At 46.9% G+C, this 19,451-nt stretch overlaps 1 protein-coding gene across 3 annotated transcripts in view; it reads left to right on the top strand.

The window, feature by feature from the left end:
- The window catches only part of RASA3 (RAS p21 protein activator 3), a 172,204-nt gene that overhangs the window by 115,504 nt on the left and 37,249 nt on the right, over nucleotides 1-19,451 (top strand). For all 3 annotated transcript variants that reach the window (XM_029048305.2, XM_029048302.1, XM_029048303.1), the window contains exons 4-5: nucleotides 1,914-2,008; nucleotides 7,658-7,734. In XM_029048305.2, coding sequence (XP_028904138.1) covers nucleotides 1,914-2,008; nucleotides 7,658-7,734 — 172 coding nt within the window. The remainder of the gene's footprint in view (nucleotides 1-1,913; nucleotides 2,009-7,657; nucleotides 7,735-19,451) is intronic.

The raw sequence follows: 19,451 nt of genomic DNA, 5'->3' as shown, positions 1-19,451 counted from the left end.
TGCCCTTTGCATCCTCTCCCAGGACGGCTTTCTAGAGTACATTGACGATGTTTGAGTTCCGGGATTCACGTATGAATCAAAAAATACGTAATAATAGTAATAATAATGATGGTGTTTGTTAAGCGCTTACTATGTGTCAAGCACTGTTCTAAGCGTTGAGATAGATAGAAGCAAATCAGGTTGGACACAGTCCCTGTCCCACACGGGGCTCACAGTCTTAATCCCCATTTGACAGATGAGGGAACTGAGGCACAGGGAAGTGAAGCGACTTGCCCGAGGTCACGGAGCAGATAAGTGAAGGAGCTGAGATTAGAAGCCGGGTCCTTCTGACTCCCAGGCCCGAGCTCTAAGCACTAGTCCGTGCTAGGGTTCTGGAATCCACGTAACTGAATCACAACTGACTGTTATGCTGAATAGTGGCATGTCTGAGTGGATAGTTGGCCCCGTCATTTGTCTGCTGTGTGATCTTGGGCAAGTCACTTCACTTCTCCGTGCCTCAGTTCCTCGTCTGTGAAAAGAAGATTGACTGTGCACCTCAAGTGGGACAGGGACTGTGTCCAACCTGATTAGTTTCTATGTACCCCAGTGCTTAGTACAGTGCCTGGCACATAGGAAGCGCTTAGCAAATTCCAGAGAGAGAGAAAAAAAGCGGGAGCAAGCATCAGAGAGGCTGTAACTGAACAGTCCATGGGGAGAGGAAATTACAAAGCTGCACCGTGAAAGATGTCATTATATATTTATAATTGGGTGATGAATGAGCCAAAGGAAGTTAAGTGGCCCATCATTTGAATGACTCTAGGACTTTATCCAAGTCCTGGTGGAAGGCACTTTTTCAGCTCTCCCTTCCGGGTGGGTACAGGACATCTGCGGGTGGGTTTTTTTCTTTTCCTCCCTGTCTTCATCTTTTTACTCTCCGCTCTTCTCTTTACAGCCAGCTTTGGTCATAATTTTGATATTCATTAAGCACTTGTGTGCCAGGTATTAGAATGGGTAAAACATAAGCAGGTCGGACTTTAATAATAATTGTAGCATTCGTTAAGCGTGTACTATGTGCCAGTCACTGTACTAAGCGCTATGGCGGATGAACACAGTCCCTGTCCCTTGTGGGCTCCCAGTCTCAATTCCCATTTTACAGATGAGTTAACTGAGGCACAGAGGAAGTGAAGTGACTTGCTCAAGGTCACTCAGCACAGCAAGGGGCTCATGGTCTATTGTTATTATATTTGTTATGCGTTTACTTAGTGACAAACAGCATTCTCAACGCTGGGATAAATCCAAGTCAATCAGGTCAGAAACATTTCTTGTTCCACATGGGGCTCACAGGCTAAGTAAGAGGAAGAACAGGTATTTGATGATTCCGATTTCACCACACAAGGTACCATAGTTCTATACGCCATCCTTTGAGCTCGGGATTTGCCCGCAGTTGAGATTCCTTAGTGTTCAGAGCAGGGAAGCACTTCCTCTGTATGTTACAGTGTGACCTAATGTGAAGGAGCTCAGGCTTGGGAGTCATAGGTCGTGGGTTCTAATCCCAGCTCCTCCACTTGTCTGCTGGGTGACCTTAGCTGTGAGCTCCATGTGGGACAGGTACCATGTCCAATCTGATTACCTTGTATCTACCCCAGCACTTGGCACCCTGTAAGTGCTTAACAAGATTAAGAGTGAGCCCCATGTGGGAAAGGGACTGTGTCCAACCCGATTTGCTTGTATCCACCCCCAGTGCTTAGTTTGGTGCCCGGCACATAGTAAGCGCTTAACAAATACCACAATTATTATTATTATTACTAATACCAGAAAAAAGTGTCATTATAAATTATTATAATCTCCCAAGCATTTACTACAGGGCTCTGCCCCGAGAAAACACTGAGCAGTTAGCATTGACGGTTGGACTCATGGATTTCATTGTTTCTTAGGCAAAGTGGCCATCCAGAAGGAAGACTTGCAGAAGTATCACAACAGAGACACTTGGTTCCAGCTACAGCACGTGGATGCCGATTCCGAAGTGCAGGTGAGCTCAGCTCCGCAAGGGCCGTTCATTCGTTCATTCAGTCGTATTTATCGAGCGCTTATTGTGTGTGGAGCACGCTACTAGGCGCTTGGGAGAGTGCAGTGGAACAGTGAACAGATACGTTCCCTGGCCACAGGCAAACTAAAAATGTCAGACTTCCCCTCTCCCTCTACTCCTGGAGGTCCCCAGAAACCTTTGGACTATAATCAGGTGACTCCTGCTTGCCTTTATTGCAAACCAGGAATCTCTATAAATCTATTATCTCTCTAATCTATTGGGCAGCACCATGGCTTAGTGGAAAAAGCCCAGAATCTGAGTACCTGGGTTCTGATTCCAACTCTTCCACTTGCCTACTGTGGGATCTTAGGCAAGTCACTTCACTTCTCTGGGCCTCAGTTTCCTCACCTGTAAAATGGGGATTAAATCCTCCTCCCTCCTACTTAGACTGTGAGCCCCACGTGGGACATAACTGTGTCCAACTTGATTAACTTGTATTTACCCCAGCACTTAGAACAGTGCCTGGCACAAAGGCAGCACTTAACAAATACCATTATTATTATCATTATCAATTATTATTATTACTGCCTACTGCTTCTTACTTGGACTGTGAGCACCCTGAGGGACAAGAGACTGTGTCCACTTGATTATCTTGTGTCTACCCCAGCGCTTAATAATAGTAATAATAGTTATTATGATTATCCCTGTTGTGTTTGAAGGGAGGAGCCAGAAAGACCTCAGGAGGCTTTAAGAAAAATCTACAGCAGAGGGTGATTGTAAAAGTGGAGAGGAGGGGAGTGGATTCATGAAATTATTTAGAAGCTATATAAATGTGGGAAGTAGAAGACAGAGGAGTCAGAGTTATCCCTGGGATTTCAGGCTTCTGAGACAGGGAGGAAAACGGTGTTGACAGTGATGGAAAAGTGAGAAAGAGGAATGAGTTGAGGAGAGAGATGAGTTATGATGCCATCCAGATGGAGATGTCCAGAAACCAGAAGGAAACAGGAGAATGAATTAGCAAGGGAAAGATCAGCGATAGAGATTGGATCTGAAACTAATATCTGAACTCTCCGAGCTGAATACAGAACCCAGACCTGAGCTTGTTGCATTTAACAGACAAGGAAATGATGTGAAATCAGTCGGGCAATTGGTGGTACTTATTGAGCCCTTTACCATAACAGAGTTGGTAAGACACATTTCCTCCCCATAACGTCGGGCCCCATGTCGGGCAGGGCCTGTGTCCAACCAGATTAACTGGTAACTACCCTAGAGCTTAGTACAGTACTTGGCACATTGTAAGTGCTTAACAAATACCCCAGTTGTTGTTGTTGTTGTTGTTGTTATTTGCCTGCTCCACATCTTTGTATTTTCACTTAGGCCTTAGGATCCAAAAGAGTTCCATTGGAGACCAATTTCTAATAATAACTGTGGTATTTATGACATTCCTAAATTTAAAGTGTATCATGCAACTAAAAAAACCCCTAAACCTAGAAAGAATGAAATATAAAAGCTGCTTCTTTCAGAGTTCGGAGGTGGCTTCTGTTTTTGGAATCATTTCTCCCTCCGGTCACTTCTTCTACTTATAGTCTGCGAAAACCAAATTACTAAATAACTGCTTTGGGGCTAAGCGTGATAAACGCTTATTTCAAGGAAAAGAAATATGAATGGCATTCAGGCCGGTCTCTCCTTTATCTCCGCTTCGAAAGGTCTGAAGGGGTTTGCAGAGTATTTTGTGGTCACGTTCCTGAGATGAAGGGGCTTTTGGGGAAGATGTTTCACCCTGGTGTGTGCTGGGGCAAAGCCTGACTCAGTGGCCTTTCTAAGAATTTCTCAGAAGAGTATTTCCTTCTCTAGAGGCGCTTCCCCGCCATGTGTGGGGGAAGAGGAGAGGATGAAGACAACCTGCTGTCAGTGATACCTCGATTCCGTCTGTTGCCGTGTGTCACAGCCAACCTGGGACTGCTTCAGACAGTCGACTGCCCCGAGGCAGGGAAAAATGGGCAGCCTCCTTCTGTTACACGCGGGATTGTTTTGACAGCGTTCTGTCTGCCTCAGCTACATTGTGCCTGTGTTTCGTTGGGACGTCAAACTCCTGAGCCCCTGGTCCTAGCATCCCCCAAGCCCCTGGACCTTGTCAGTTCGTTTTATAGTAAAAATAATTATGGTACTTAAGCTCTTACTATGTGCCAGGCACTGTGCTAAGCCCTGGGGTGGATACAAGAAAATCAGGTTAGACCCAGTTCCTGTCCCACATGGGGCTCACAGTCTTAATCCCCGTTTTACAGATGGGGTACCTGAAGCACAGAGAAGTGAAGTGACTTGCCCAAGGTCACACAGCAGACAAGTGGCCCAGGCGGAATTAGAACGCATGACCTCCTGACTCTCAAACCCGTGCTCTATCCACTATGCCATGTTGCTTCTATTTAGGTATTTTAACCTCACTCTGTTTCAAAGGTGGGGCAAACTGTCCTTTCATAAAGGCAGTGATATTCAGGGTTTGAGACATTTATGTTTAAAACCATGGAATGTATTTTGCACTCTGATGTCAAGCCCTCTTCTAAGCCCTGGGGTAGGTACAACTCAATTAGGTTGGACCCAGTCCCTGTCCCTAATGGGGCTCCCAGCCTGAAGGAGAATGGGTATTGAATCCTCTTTTTACAGTCAAGGAAACTGAGTCACTGAGAAGTTAAGTGACCTGCCCAAGGTCGCACAGCAAGCAACTGGCAGAGCAATGGGAGACCTGGGATTAGAACCCAGGTCCTCTGACTCTCAGGCCCGTGTTCTTTCTGCTAGGGCATGCTGCTTCTCACCTCCAAGCCCCTGGACCTTGAGCCCCCAAAACCCTAGACATCAAGCTCCTGAGCATTTAGAACAGTGTATGGCACATCGTAAGCGCTTAACAAATACCGTAATTGTTATATTATTGTTCTGATAATTGTTCTTTGGGAGCCTCTCCTTTAGCGATGGGAAGGGGTGATACTGTGTCTGACTCTGTTGTATTGTCCTCTCCCAAGCGCTTAGTACAGTGCTCTGCACACAGTAAGCGCTCACTAAATAGCGTTGTTGATGATGATCGGGACGACGAGTCACTTAGTATCCACACCCCCAACCTCTCCCTAACCATACCCCCTCCATTCATTCACTCATTCATTCAGTCGTACTTGTTGAGCGCTTACTGTGTGCAGAGCACTGTACTAGGCACTTGGGAGAGTTCAGTATAGCAACAAACAGTCTCATTCCCTGCCCACAACGAGCTTACAGTCTGCCAAGTATTCTCCAAGTTTGCTGCCTTGGAGAAGTGGGTCGAAATACCATTTCACCACAGCAGTCTTAGACTTTGAACTTCATTCATTCATTCATTCATTCATTCCTATTTATTGAGCTCTTCTGTGTGCAAGGCACTGTACTAAGAGCTTGGAAAGTACAATTTGGCAACAAACGGACACATTCTCTTCCCACAAGGACCTTACAGTCCAGAGGGGAGGCAGAAATTAATATAAATAAATAAATTGCAGATATGGACCTAAGTACTGGACCTAGGTTGCTGCCTGAAAGGCCCTCTAATCTGTAAGATCGTTGTGGGCGGGGAACGTGTCTGTTATTGTTATATTGTATTCTCCCAAGCGCTTAGTAGAGTGCTCTGCACAAAGTAAGCACTCAATGAATGCTGTTGAATGAATGACCCTTGCCAAGCAACTGGAAGCCTCTTTTGGTTTCCTCTTCTCTCATTAACTCTGTCTGAGGGGAAGCTTTATTTCCTCACGTTTCCCCCCAACCCCCACATTCAGGCACAGTTAGAGACCCTGGGTGTGACTGACATGTAATCCGGGGTTTTCCGTAGCAAAGCAAAAACATCATGGGACCAATTGGGAGCTTTGATGATGGTAATTCTTATGGGGGGAGCCCATCAGTGGCTTCAATCCTCCAAATCCTTCAGCTCCCCTTGGGGGTGGGTGGTATTAAAAGGAAGACAGCTTTGCTCTTGTTTTTTTTTAACGTGTTCTTGCGTTGAACCACAAATCTGCAGCTGGTGAAAACTGAAGGTGGGTGAGCTGCTGACTTCTGTGGCTTTGAGGTTGTTTTCTTCTTGAGGACTGCTCTGTGATATCTTTGAACCTGAATTCCTCAAATGGCTGTGCTTTCAGATGAAGTATAACAGGCTGAGGCAAATCGCGGCTTTGGTTACTTCTCTGGGGACATTTAGGAGAACAGTAATAAGACGATCGTACTTGTTAAGCGCTTACTATGTGCTGAGCACCGTACTAAGCGCTAAGGTAGGTACAAAGAAATCAGGATGGACCCAGCCCCTATCTCACATGGAGCTCACAGTCTAAGCAGGAGCGAGTAAGATTTCATCCCCATTTTACAGACGAGGAAACTGAAGCACTGAAAAGTGAAGCGACTTGCCCGAGATCTCACGGCAGAGAGGTGGCGAATAGAACCCCGGTGCTCTGATTCCCGGGCCCGTGGTCTTTGTACCAGGCCATGCTGTGATTGGGGCAGAATAGGGTTGAATTATTTAGGAGTGTGGAGGAGAGGTGATCGGATTTCTCAGCGCATCCTCGGATCTCTCAGCGCATCTTCGGATCTTTATCTTCCTATCCTCCCTCACTCCACCCATAGCCTAGAGCCGTGATTGCGTAGGGACAGGGAGCTTTGTGGCTTCAGCTTCCTCCCCTCAATTCCCGACTCTACTTTGGACGTAATCCCTGAGAGCATACCGTGCACAGCACGCTGTTCTATGCACTTGGGAGAGTACGGTAAAATTAGTAGAGGTGATCCCCCGCTAGAGTCTAGCGGAGAACGCAAACCCTGGAGTCCGTTATAGGTAGGAGGAAGTAGTAGAGTGGATAAGATAGAAAAGATGTACTCTCCCAAGTGCTTAGTAATAATATTAATAATGAAAAAATGGTACTTAGAATTAATGTTGGCATTTGTTAAGTGCTTACTATGTGCAGGGCACTGTTCTAAGCGCTGGGGTAGATACAGGGTAATCAGGTTGTTCCACGTGAGGCTCACAGTTAATCCCCATTTTACAGATGGTGGAACTGAGGCCCAGAGAAGTGAAGTGATTTGCCCACAGTCACAAAGCTGACAAGTGGCAGAGCCGGGAGTCGAACCCATGACCTCTGACTCTGAAGCCCAGCCTCTTTCCACTGAGCCACGCTGCTTCCCTACAAGTACTTGTAAAGTGCTTACTATGTGCCAAGCACTGTCCCAAGCTCTGGGGTATATACGAGTTAATCAGGTTGGACACAGTCCCTGTCCCACATGGGGTTCACACTCTTAATCTCAAATTTTACAGATGAGGTAACTGAGGCTCAGTGAAGTGACTTGCCCAAAGATATACAACAGACAAGCGGCACAGCCGGGATTAGAACCCAGGTCCTTCTGACTCCTGGGCCTGTGCTCTGTCCTCTAAGCCAAGCTGCCTCTCAACCTTAGTATCTACCTAAGTGCTTGACACATAGTAAGCCCTTAACAAATGCCATTATTATTATTATATTAATATAATGGTATTTATTGAGCGTTTAATGCCTTTAATACTATTGGTGACCGTAGCAATACAACTGATTGATTGACTGATGGGTTGGTGCTCCAGGATGGAGATCTTTCATTTCATGAGGATTTTTTGGTCATTCTGTGTTTCAGGGTAAGGTCCACCTGGAGCTCAGGCTGAGTGAAGTCATAACGGACACTGGAGTCATTTGCCATAAACTTGCTACACGGTAAGCCGGGAGAAGAAAGAAGCAAGCAATCGCGTGTGCTGTTTTGGGTGAAAACGTATGTTACAAAAGCCACATATCACTCAGAATATCAAAGAGGAAAACAGTGCATTTCCTCTTTCCCCAGATCTGAAGAAACAAGGCCCTTTCCTCCTTCCCCCAACCCAAAGAAACATGGCCTTTCAGGCACATCTCTTCCATGAGGCCTTCCCTGACTAAGCCCTCTCTTTTCCCTTTCTTCAACTCTCTCCTGCATCACCCTGACTTGCTCCCTTTATTCATCACCCCTCCACCCCGGCCAGCCCCTCAGCACTTCTGTGCGTAACTGTCATTTATTTATTTAAATTAATATCTGTCTTCCCCTCCAGACTGGAAGGCCTTTATGGGTGTCTGTTGTGTTATTCTCTTGTTTCCTCACAAGTGCTTAGTCCAGTGCTGTGCACACAGTAAGCGCTCAATAAATACGATTGACTGACTGACAGGAAGCTATCAAAGAGGGACATTTGGGGCGTAGAATGGATGCTAAAATGATCCCCGTTTTCCTCACGGTGGGCTGTTTGCGTCGAATTGCTAAAGTCCTGCCCAGGGAAGGAGACGAAGGTCACTCTGTGTGGAGAGGGAGGAATCGTGTAGGAGCTGAGTCCAAAGGAGAAAAGGAAGCTGACTCTTCCAGCCTGTGGAGGCTCTCAAATATGCCGTCCCTTATTTCTGGGTGGGGATAGGAGGAGCAAGACTCAGTGACCCAAACTCTCAGTGCTAAAGAGCTACCAGTCTCCCCTTCTCTCCCTCTCTGTCTTCTTTCCGGACTCGGTACAGATCCAAGTGCGAGTTAGGGAGATGAGGGGTTAGGTGGGGATGGCCTCCAGGAGGAGATGTGATTTTGGGAGGTCTTTGAGGGTGAGGGGAGAGGTGTCTTTCGTATTTGAGAAGGACTTCAGGCCAGAGGGAGAGTGTGGGCAAGACGTCGCCGGCGAGTTAGGCAGTAGGAGGAGGGCCGATCGAGGGCTTTAGTGCTGATGGTGAGGAGTGTATGGGTAACCACAAGAGGTGTTTGAGAAGCGGGGTGACGTGGACTGCAAGTTTTTGTAGAAAAATGGTCTGGGCAGCAGAGTGATTTCATTATGGAGTGAAGTGGGAGAGACGGGAGGCAGAGGGGTCAGCAAGTCAGTCGTATTTATTCAACACTTACTGTATGCGGAGCCCTGTGCTGAGCGCTTGGGAAAGTACCATATGGAGGCCGATGCAGTAGTGGAGGTGGGATATGACAAGGGTTTGGATCAGAATAGTAACAATTTGGATGTTGAGGAAAGGACAGATTTAAACAAAGTTGTGAAGGCGGGACCAACAGGATCTGGTGACAGATTGAATATGTGGGTTGAAAGAGTGAGTTGAATTGAGGACAATGCCAAGATTATGGATTTAGGAGACAGCGAGGAGAGTGGTGTTGTAGACAGAGGACAGTAGGACTTAGATGGGAAGATGAGGTGTCCCGTTTAGGACATGTAAGGTTTGAGGTGGCCGTGGGACATCCAAGTAGAGATATTCTGGGTCAGGAGGAAGTGCCAGACTTCAGAGAAAGAGAGAAGTCAGGGCTGGAGAGGTAGTTGGAGGAATCATTACCCCTTCAGTACTGTAAACTCGTTATGGGCAGGAAACAGGGCTGCTAATTCTGTACTAAGCCCTCAGTACGGTAGTCTGCACATAATAAGCAACAATACCCTTTATCGATTGTTGTATTATACTCTCCCAAGCACTTAGTACAGTGTTCTGCACATAGTAAGCGCTCAGTAAATACAATTGATCAGTGTAGAGGCATTTGTTCCATCATTCAGAAGTACTTTTGAATTTCTGGTGCACAGCCCTGTTCTAGGTATTTGGGAAAGACAATAAAAGTAAGAAATGCTACCTGGTCTCAAGGAGCTTAAGATAATAATAATTATGGTATTTGTTAAGCGCTTACTATGTGTCAAGCACTGTTCTAAGCTCCAGGGTAGGTACAAGGTAATCAGGTTGTGTCATGTGGGGCTCACAGTCTTAATCCCCATTGTACAGGTGAGGTAACTGAGGCCCAAGAGGATTAAGTGGCTTGCCCAAGGTCACAGAGCAGACAAGTGTTGGAGCCGGGTTTAGAACCCACATCCTATGACTCCCAAACCCGTGCTCTTTCCACCAAGCCACGCACACATACCAACTTTTACCTACAATGGGAGTAGGAGCATAAATTCAGTTACAGTGGGAAGCAGGAAGAGTGTGGAAAAAAATGAATTAACAAATACATGAAGCAGTTTGGCCTAGTGGAAGGACCACAGCCATCTGGAATCGGGGACATGGGTTCTAATCCCAGATCTATCACTCACCTGCTTTGGGGTCTTGGCAAGTCCCTTAACTTCTCTGTTACTCAGTTTTCTCATCTCTAAAATGGGGATTGAATTCCTGTTCTCCCTCCTTCTTAGACTTTGAGCCCCATGGGACATGAGGACTGTGTCAGACCTGATTATTTTATATCTGCCCCAGTGCTTAGTACGGTGCTTGGCACGAAGTAAAAGTGTAACAAATGCCACAGTTATGATTAAGTCAGTGGCATAGGTACCTCAGTAGCTATGAAAGTATTGAGTGGCTATTTGTGCCAAGCACTGCTTTGGAGTGACATGATGTGGGACAGTGGAATCTAAGTGAAGAATTGCATCGTGGAGGAGGAGAGGTTTGAAGGTTGGAGGCACCTGTGGCCTGGAGTATTTGAAGAATAATAGTAATACTGCTATTACTACTACTACTACTACTAAATGTGGTATTTGTTAAGCGTTTACTATGTGCCAGGAATTGTACTAAGTGCTGGGGTAGATACAAGATAAACGGATTGGACACGGTCCCTGCCCCACATAGGGCTCTTAGTCTTAATCCCCATTTTACAGATGAGTTAAATGAGGCCCAGAATAATAATAATAATGGTACTTATTAATCATTTGCTATGTGCTATACATAGGTCTAAGTGCTGAAGTAGATACACGTTAATCAAGTTGGACACAGTCCATGTCCTATATGGGGCTCACCCTCTTATCCCCATTTTACAGATGAGGCAACTGAGGCACAGAGAAGTGAAGTGACTTGCCCAAGGTCACCCAGCAGACAAGTGGCGGAGCTGGGATTAGATCTCCTGACCTTCTGACTCCCAGGCTGGTGCTCTATCCACTAGGCCATGCTGCCTCTCATAGTTAGCAGAAGAGAGGTTGTGCCCATGCTGGATGTCTTAACAAGTTTAGTGTCCCAGTAGCCTGATTTTCACCCCGACAAGGCCGGAGTTTTGATTGCATTATGCTGTCTGTGGTTTCCGTTGGCTGGAAGCAGAAGACAGATCTTTGTACCGACTGCTTGGGGCACAGTGAATTTTACCGACTTCATGCAATTTAGCCCCGCTGCTGTCTGTCTAATTCAGCTTAAATTTCAGACAGGAAAGTGAACTTCACATGACCTTCAAATTGATTTCTTTTATATTGTGTGTTTGGGCAGCCTTGATGGGTAGTGTTTTTTTTAATTAATGTCTAAGGTTCTGGGTCCTGAAATGTTTTCCATGTAGCGAAGCCTGGCTTGTTGGAAAGAGCCTGGGCCTGGGAGTCAAGAAGACGTGGGTTCTAATCCCAGCTCGATCGACTGATTGTCAAGGAGAATCCTTGAGGAAATGTAAGATATCTTCTTGAGTTCCACGGGAACTTCTCCAGAGTGATGTCGGATGCTTTAGTTTCCCGAGGAGCCCTGCATCGCTTGAATTATTATGCAGGACTTGCCATTTCCAGAAGGTTGAAGGAACTGCTCCAGCCCCGCATGTGAACGGGAGTCATCCGAGTCACAAGCAGCCGGAATAGCGGGTATTACCCCAGCTGGTCGGGCAGGCAGAACCCCAAGACGGATGGTTTGGGCGTGTTTACTTCTGAGAGAGCCGAGCGCATCAGTGATAATCCCCAAATAATGACGCTCCCTCCCTATGGCATCTGGGTAGTGACTCTCATCTTGAAGGTATAGGCTGCCAGATTCCATAGAAGCTGAAAGGAAGAGGAAGGGCAGACCAGCTAGTCATCCAAAGGCTTCGGAGAAGGCTTTTCACTCCTTTCAATTCAGTTCAATCGTAGTTCCTGAGCGCTTACTTTGTGCAAAGCACTGTACCAATTGCCTGCCTTGAGGAAACTCAGGATAGAATTGGGGCGTGCGCCCAGTCCGAGCTCAGTGATCCTATTTTATCCTATCCCGCCCTCACTGCTGCTTCAGCCTCCTCACTGACTTCCCTGCCTCCCGTCTCTCCCCACTCCAGTCCATACTTCACTCTGCCGACCGGACCGGCCTCTTTCCACTAAGCCATGCTGCTTCTCACAATGTGTCTGTTTATTGTTGTATTATCTCAAGTGCTTAGGGCTCTACACACAGTAGGAGCTCAATAAATATGAATGAATCAGTCAATCAGTGAATATGACTTTTGACCTGTCCCTCCTGAATTGTGAACCTCCAGACTGTAAGCTCCTTGTGGGCAGGGAACAAGTCTACCAACCTTGTTAATATCATGCTCTCCCAAGCACTTAGTACAGTGCTCGGCACACAGAAGGTGCTCCGTAAATTCTAAGCGCTTGGGAGAGTACGATGCAGCGGGAAGACATTGCAGTCGTGTGGAGGAGATCTGTTAGTCCTTTTCTGGTTGTGCTTGTTGTGGGCAGGAATGTGTCTATTTGTTGTTATATTTTACCCTCCCAACTGCTTAGTACAGTGCTCTACACACAGTAAGCACTCAATAAATTCGTTGGAATGAATGAATGAGTGCTTAGGGCCTTTCCAGGATCTATAGATCCTCTTTCTCCTCTTGCTTGTGGTGTGACCTTGGGCAACACACACGATTTACCTTTTGGTTTCTTCTTATCTAAAATGTGGTTAGGACTTTTTCCTGCTTGCCTCCTTCCCAGGGAGGTGGTGAGGATGAACAAGATGAGCATCTGTAAAAGGCTTTGTTGTCATCAGATGAAAGGCACCGGAGTTACAGGTATAGAAACACCTGTTCTCTGTGAATCATCAGTGCGGCTTATTGCTACAGCAGCCATGGGAACAAAACTTAGCTCTGCATTTCCACATAGGGAGATGAAGGACCCTCTTTTTCTACTTGGCTGAGGAAAACAAATCTTAACAAAAATGAATGAATGAATGAACCCACCACGCTTAGAGCGCTTGATACCTAGTGAGCACTTTACAAATATAATAGTAATAAAAATAATATTGGGGTCAGTATTCCCTGAACACTGTAGGTCAGTTGGTCGAATTTATTGAGCGCTTACTTGTGCAGAGCGCTGTACTAAGCACTGGGGGACGTACAGTATAAACAGACACATTCCCTGCCCACAACAACCTTATAGTTTACAGTTTTGATGTCTGTCTCCCCGCTCCTAGACTGTGAGCCTGTTGCGGGCAGGGATTGTCGCTATTCGTTGCTGAATTGTACTTCCCACGTGCTTAGTACAGTGCTCTGCACACAGTAAGCGCTCAATAATTACGACTGAGTGAATGAGTGAATGAAACCAAAGATATGGCCCCAGCTTCTAATAATCACCATCATAGTATTTGTCGTGCACTTACTATGTGCTAAACTCTAGGCTGGTTATAATACAGTCAGATCGGACACACTCTCTGCCCCACACAGAGCTCACAGTCTCAAGATGGAGGGAGACCAGGTGTTGAAATCCCCCTTTGACGGATGTGGAAACGGAGGTTCAGAAAAGGCAAGCAACTCGGCCAAGCCCGCACGGCAAGCAAGTGGCAGGGCTGGTAATTAGTAGCCAGGGTTTTGCTCTTTCCACTAGGCCAGGCCGCTTATCTGGGGAACAGAATGCTTCAGTCCCCTTGGCCAGCCTTCCGGCAGAAGTGAACCCGGAGTTTTTAGGAAGGGCGGAGGCAGGGGAGGGCAGGAAGCTGCAAGGTGAGAGCTCGGCACCTCGGGCTCATTTTCTGAAAAACCTTCCGCCTTGACGTTGGACCGAACCTGAGAATCTCTGCGTCAGGCCCCGGAAGCCCCTGCAAGGCTGCGAGCGTGCGGCCCAGATTCAGCTGCTCTTGCCACAAAGCGGCTTTTTCCTGAAGGGTCCCATTTGTCTCCTTTCATTGTACTTTTGGAGGTGGGTGGAGGATGATTCACCCTGATGTTTTCTGTCTGAAGAGCCACCCTGCTGAGTTGCAATATAATGTTCAACAAAGGCCACGTTTGTTTCGGTCTTTGGTGAAGGCTGACTGTCTCAGACATGGGGAGAGACAGGTGGATTCTTAGCAGGACAGGATCAGATCTGAACCCCATCTCCTTCCCCCTGCCTTTCCACCCCCACTTTCCTCGATCCCATTGCCGGGACAGTCACTGAGAAATAAACTGTCTCGTGGCCTGCGACGCAGTGAATCAGCGGAGTTTGCGTTTTTTGATGTCAGTAATATTTGTTGAGCGCTTATGGTGTGCAGAGCACTGTATTAAGTGCTTGGAGAGCACATTTATTGATTTCATTCAATCATATTTATTGAGCACTTACTTTGTGCAAAGCACTATACTAAGCACTTGAGAGAATACAATATTAAAATAAACAGGCACATTCCTGCTCACAACAAGCTCACAGTCGAGAGGGAGCTCACAGTAAAACAATATAACAGACACATTCCCTGCCCAAACCAGCTTACAGTCTAGAGGGGAAACAATGGTAATAATAACAACAATAATAATAATAATTGTTTTTGTTAAGCACTTACAATGTGCCAGGCACTGTACTAAGCACTGGGGTAGATACAAAGTAATTGGGTTGGACACAGACCCTATACCACACTAGGCTCAAAGGCTTAATCCCCATTTTACAGATGAGGGAACTGAGGCACAGAGAAGTGAAGTGGCATGCCCAAGGTCACACTGCAGACAAGTGGCAGAGCCCAGATTAGAATCCCAGTTAAATGACCTTTTCAGAGCTTCCAGCACCATCGGGAACCCAGTGGAGATTCCGCTTGGCACTAGAAATCAAGAAAAAGAACTAGCTGAATTATTAATTAACTCATTCATTCAATCAGTGATACGTTGTAGTGTAATTCATTTTTAATATCCTTAAATTCAGAGGCAAACCAGGCTTTTAAAGGGAGGCATCTGGGGGCAAAATGCCCATTTATGCAATCCATAATAGTACTGTTAATAATTATCATCTGTAGCTGCATTTTATCGGAGGATCTCGGAACAGATTTATACTATCCCCTTCATCTGCACTTCACAGTCTTGTGAAGATGTTATCTTGTGGTTCCTATCATTTCCCTGCGGGGGTCCATGGTTATGGGGGAGTGGGAAGGGTCTTAAGTAACTGGCCCAAGGGTATAGCTGGGCAGGAATGACCCTGAGAATCAAAACCACGTCTCCTTCCCCTGCTTTATCCTCTGCCATGGGGTGTCTCAGAGCCTAAACGCATCAGCACGGCCTAGTGGATAGAGCCCCGGGCCTGGACATCAGAAGGACCTAGGTTCTAATCCCGGCTCCGCCACGTGTCTGCTGTGTGACCTTGGGCAGGTCACTTCACTTCTCTGTGCCGCAGTTACCTCATCTGTAAAATGGAGGTTGAGAATGTGAACCCCACCTAGGACAGGGACCTTGTCCAACCCGATTTGCTTGTATCCACCCCAGCATTTAGTACAGTGCCTGGTACATAGTAAGGACTTAATAAATACCATATTATTATTATTATTACTCTCCCAAGCACTTGCTTGTAGTGCTCTGCACACATTAAGTGTTCAGTAAAGACCATTAATAACTTACAGAGATTCAGGTAATGGAATTATTCAGAATACATTGTGACCTATCGAGTGTTGGCTTCTTTAAGTATTTTAGACCTGTCTTCACTCTGGGCTTTGACTAAAGAAAATTTCATTTGGTAGTCTGAACCAGGAACTGCATTTGATTTTTTTTTTGCACATTGTCTTATAGCTATGCTATAATTGACTCATAAAACTGTTAGGTTGCTAATGAATTAACTCCCTCCACTGTGAGAACATTATGATTGAGATTAGCACAGATTGTATTCTAACTTGTGCTTTGTTTTTCCCCAAGACTTCTTAATGCCTTTAAAGGCAGGAGCCTGTATGGGTTTGGCTTAGTAGAGAGGGGGAACACCCCCAAGAGTTTAAGTGGAAGGGGCTTGGGAGAGTTCTTCTCTGTCAGTCAATGGTATTTATTGAGGGGGGCATAAATTAGCTCAGATTTGGTAGACATGATGCCTGCCTTTGAGAATACCTTGAGGATTGAGCGCTTACTGTGTGCAGAGCACTCTACTGAGCGCTTGGGAGAGTACAGTGCAACACGAGTGGGTAGATACATTCCTCGCCCACGAGGAATTGACAGTCTAGAGGGGAAGTAGGTGAGAGAGGCAGCAAACCCTGCCTGTTTGGAGCAGTTCTGGCCTCTGTGGACCTTGAGGCCCTTTCCTCCCGGTTTGAAGCCTTGAATTTGGGGCCTCTGCCCTTCTGCCCTCCCACCCCACCCAACCTTTCCAGCCTACCGGAATTTCAGTCTTCCTGTTAGGAATGGATGGGTGCAGGCCTGGAGTTACCCCAGTCAGCAGGGACATAGGGACATAAGTGCTGTGGGACTGAAAGGGAGGTCAAAAATGGGTGCAAATCTAAGTAGGAACCTGCCCTCTCTCCTACCTCACCTCACTTCTCTCCTTCTACAACTTCGCTGCACACTTCACTCCTCTGGTGCTAACTGTGGCTCCATCTGGCCTGTCTCGCCGCAGACCCCTGCCCACGTCCTACCTCTGGCCCGGAACGCCCTCCCTCCTCAAATCCACCAGACAATTACTGTCCCCCACCCCCCTTCAAAGCCTTATTGAAGGCCCATCTCCTCCAAGAGCCCTTCCCAGACTAAGCCCCACTTTTCCTCATCTCCCACTTCCTTTTCTGTCATCCTGACTTGCTCCCTTTGTTCTTCCCCCCGTCCCAGCCACACGGCATTTGTATATTTATCAGTCATTTTATGTATTTGTATTGATGTCTGTCTCCCCGTCTCTAGACTGTGAGCTCATTGTGGACAGGGAATGTCACTGTTTAGTGTTGTATTGTACTCTCTCAAGTGGTTAGTTCAGTGCTCTGCACACAGTAAGCGCTCAATCAATACGATTGAATGAATGAGTGATGCAGAAGGGAGTGGGAGAAGAGAGAATGAGGGCTTAGGGAAGGCTGCTTGGAGGAGTTGTGCTTTTAATAAGGTTTGGAAGGTGGGGAGAGTGATCGCCTATTGGATATGAAGTGGGAGGGAGTTCCAGGCCTATAGCAGAAAATAGGTGAGATGGAGGTAGGAGGGAAACAAGGACTGAGCAATCGGGGAATCGTATTTACTGAATACTAACTCCGTGCAGAGCCCTGTACCAACCGCTGATGAGAATTAGTAGTAGAAATTATATGTATTTAATGCTTACAGTGGGCATAGCACTGTACTAAGCACTGGGAAAGAACATACAGGTAGGAAGTAGACACGGCCCCTGTCCCTCGAGGTTCAGAATCTATAAATACATAGTGGACTTGGGGGAGGGGCCCTGGAGACACACACATTAGGAGCAGTGAAGCACTCCAAACGTTAACAATAATGATAGTAGTAATAATAATTGTGGTATTTAAGTGCTTACTCTGTGCCAGATACTGTGCTAAGCGCTGGGGTAGATACAGATTTGTGAAGTTGGACTCAGTCCCTGTCCCGCATGGGGCTCACAGTCTTAATCCCCATTTTACAGATGAGGTAGCTGAGGCCCAGAGAAGTGAAGTGACCTGCTCAAGGTCCCACGGCAGACAAGCGTGGCAGAGCTGGGATTAGAACTCAGGTCTTTCTGACTCCCAGGCCCGGGCTCTTATCCACTTGGCCACGCTGCTTCTTCAAACAGCAGAGCCGGGAGTGACAGCGAAAGTCAGACGGCAGCTGCAGCTAGAGGAGCAGAATTTCTCCCCGTGATTCAGAGTCCTCAAAAGAGTCGGTAGACATGATCCCTAACCTCAAAGACCTTACGTCTAGCAGGGGAAACAGCCACCGAAATAATATCCAAGTAGGGGAAGCAATTGAAGATGAAGCTGAATGGGGTGGGGTGAAGTGTTTGCGGGGTGAAGACCCAGGGGAGGTAGAATGTGAGAGAAAAAGGAAGCCAAAGGTAACCACTTGTGTTCCTGCTGCTACTTTTCCGCTTCTTCCTCCCCCCTCCCCTTTCGTAATGGTGCTATTTGCTAAGCGCTTGCTGTGTGCCAGGGACTGTACTGAGCGCTGGGGTAGATACAAGCAAATCGGGTCAGACATGGGCCCCGTACCATAGGGGGCTCACGGTCTTAATCCCCATTTATCAGACGAGGTAACTGAGGGGCAGAGCATTGAAGTGACTTGGCCAAGATCACCCAGTAGGCCAGTGGCGGAGCTGGGATTAGAACCCAGGTCCTCTGACTCCCAGGCCTGTGCTTTTCCCACTAGGCCATGCTGCTTCTAATAGTAGTAATATTAAGTCCCTACTTTGGGCAGACTGTACGAAGCCCTGGGAAAAATACACTAGTGAGAAGTAGATACGGTTTCTGGCTCTACAGGGAATCACTTGCTAAGAATAAGGCAGAGAAGGATTTGGCGACAAGCACAGAAGGAAAAGTGATATAATATTAATCCCAAAACAATTTAAAAGACAAGGTTCAGAGTTCAACAAGTCTGGTGGCAAAGGGCAAGGGTTGGGGCTTTAAGTTGCAACCGTCCAACGCATCTGCACAGGCCTTGTGGTAAGAGCACGGGCTAGGGAGTCCCAGGACCTGGATCTGCTACTTGCCTGCTCTGTGACCTTGGGCCAGTCACTTCACTTCTCTGTGCCTCAGTTACCTCATCTGTCAAACGAGGATTGAGACTGGGAGTCCCATGTGGGTCACGGACTGTGTCCATTCGGATTACCTTGCACCTCGGTGCTTAACAAATAACGTAATTAATTAGTTAAATTAAACAGAGGCTCAGTGGGGTCTCAAGAAACAGGATTCTTTCTCCACCTCCTCTACTTCCTCCTTCTCCATCATCTTCTCTTCCTCCATCTTCTTCTTTTTCTCCACCTTCTCTTCTTCCACCTTCTCCTCTTCCACCTCCTGCTCCTCGTTTTTCTCCTTCTCCTCCTCTTCTTCCACCAACTCCTTTTCATCCTCTTCCTTCACCTCCTCATCCTGCTCCTCCTCCTATTTGATTTTTTGCTGTCTTTCTACAGATCAAGCACAGGACATTTCCTTCTTTTAGGATAACAGAGGAGAAATTCCTCCATCTAGCCTGAAATTTCTGCGGCCAGTTCTGTGTTTCAAGTTCAAGTAAAAGTGGGGGCAAAGAAGGGTGACGGGTGATAAGGGCTAGGGAACTTCTGAGAGCAGATCCCCTGTCTGTCAAAGACCTACCGGGCCGTGACGCCGCTGTAACCTCATGTGTTGATTTAGGGTCCAAGACTTGTCCTTCCCACAAAGCACAGCCAGATTGTTTCGACAAAGGCTGTTGGCCCTCCTCAAGTGGCAGCTGGGCTTGGTGATCGTTTGTTCTTGCGTTGGGGTTCAGGGTCACCCCGATATGGTCATGAGAAGCAGCATGGCCTAGGGGGTAGAGCGTGGGCCTGAGAGCTAAAAGGACCTGGGTTCTAATCCCAGCTCTGCCACTTGTCTGCTGCATGATCTTCACTTCTCTGTGCCTCGGTTTCCTC

This window comes from Ornithorhynchus anatinus, chromosome 20, assembly GCF_004115215.2.
Source record: "Ornithorhynchus anatinus isolate Pmale09 chromosome 20, mOrnAna1.pri.v4, whole genome shotgun sequence".
Lineage (NCBI taxonomy): Eukaryota > Metazoa > Chordata > Mammalia > Monotremata > Ornithorhynchidae > Ornithorhynchus > Ornithorhynchus anatinus.
This window is presented reverse-complemented; position numbering and strand designations above follow the sequence as displayed.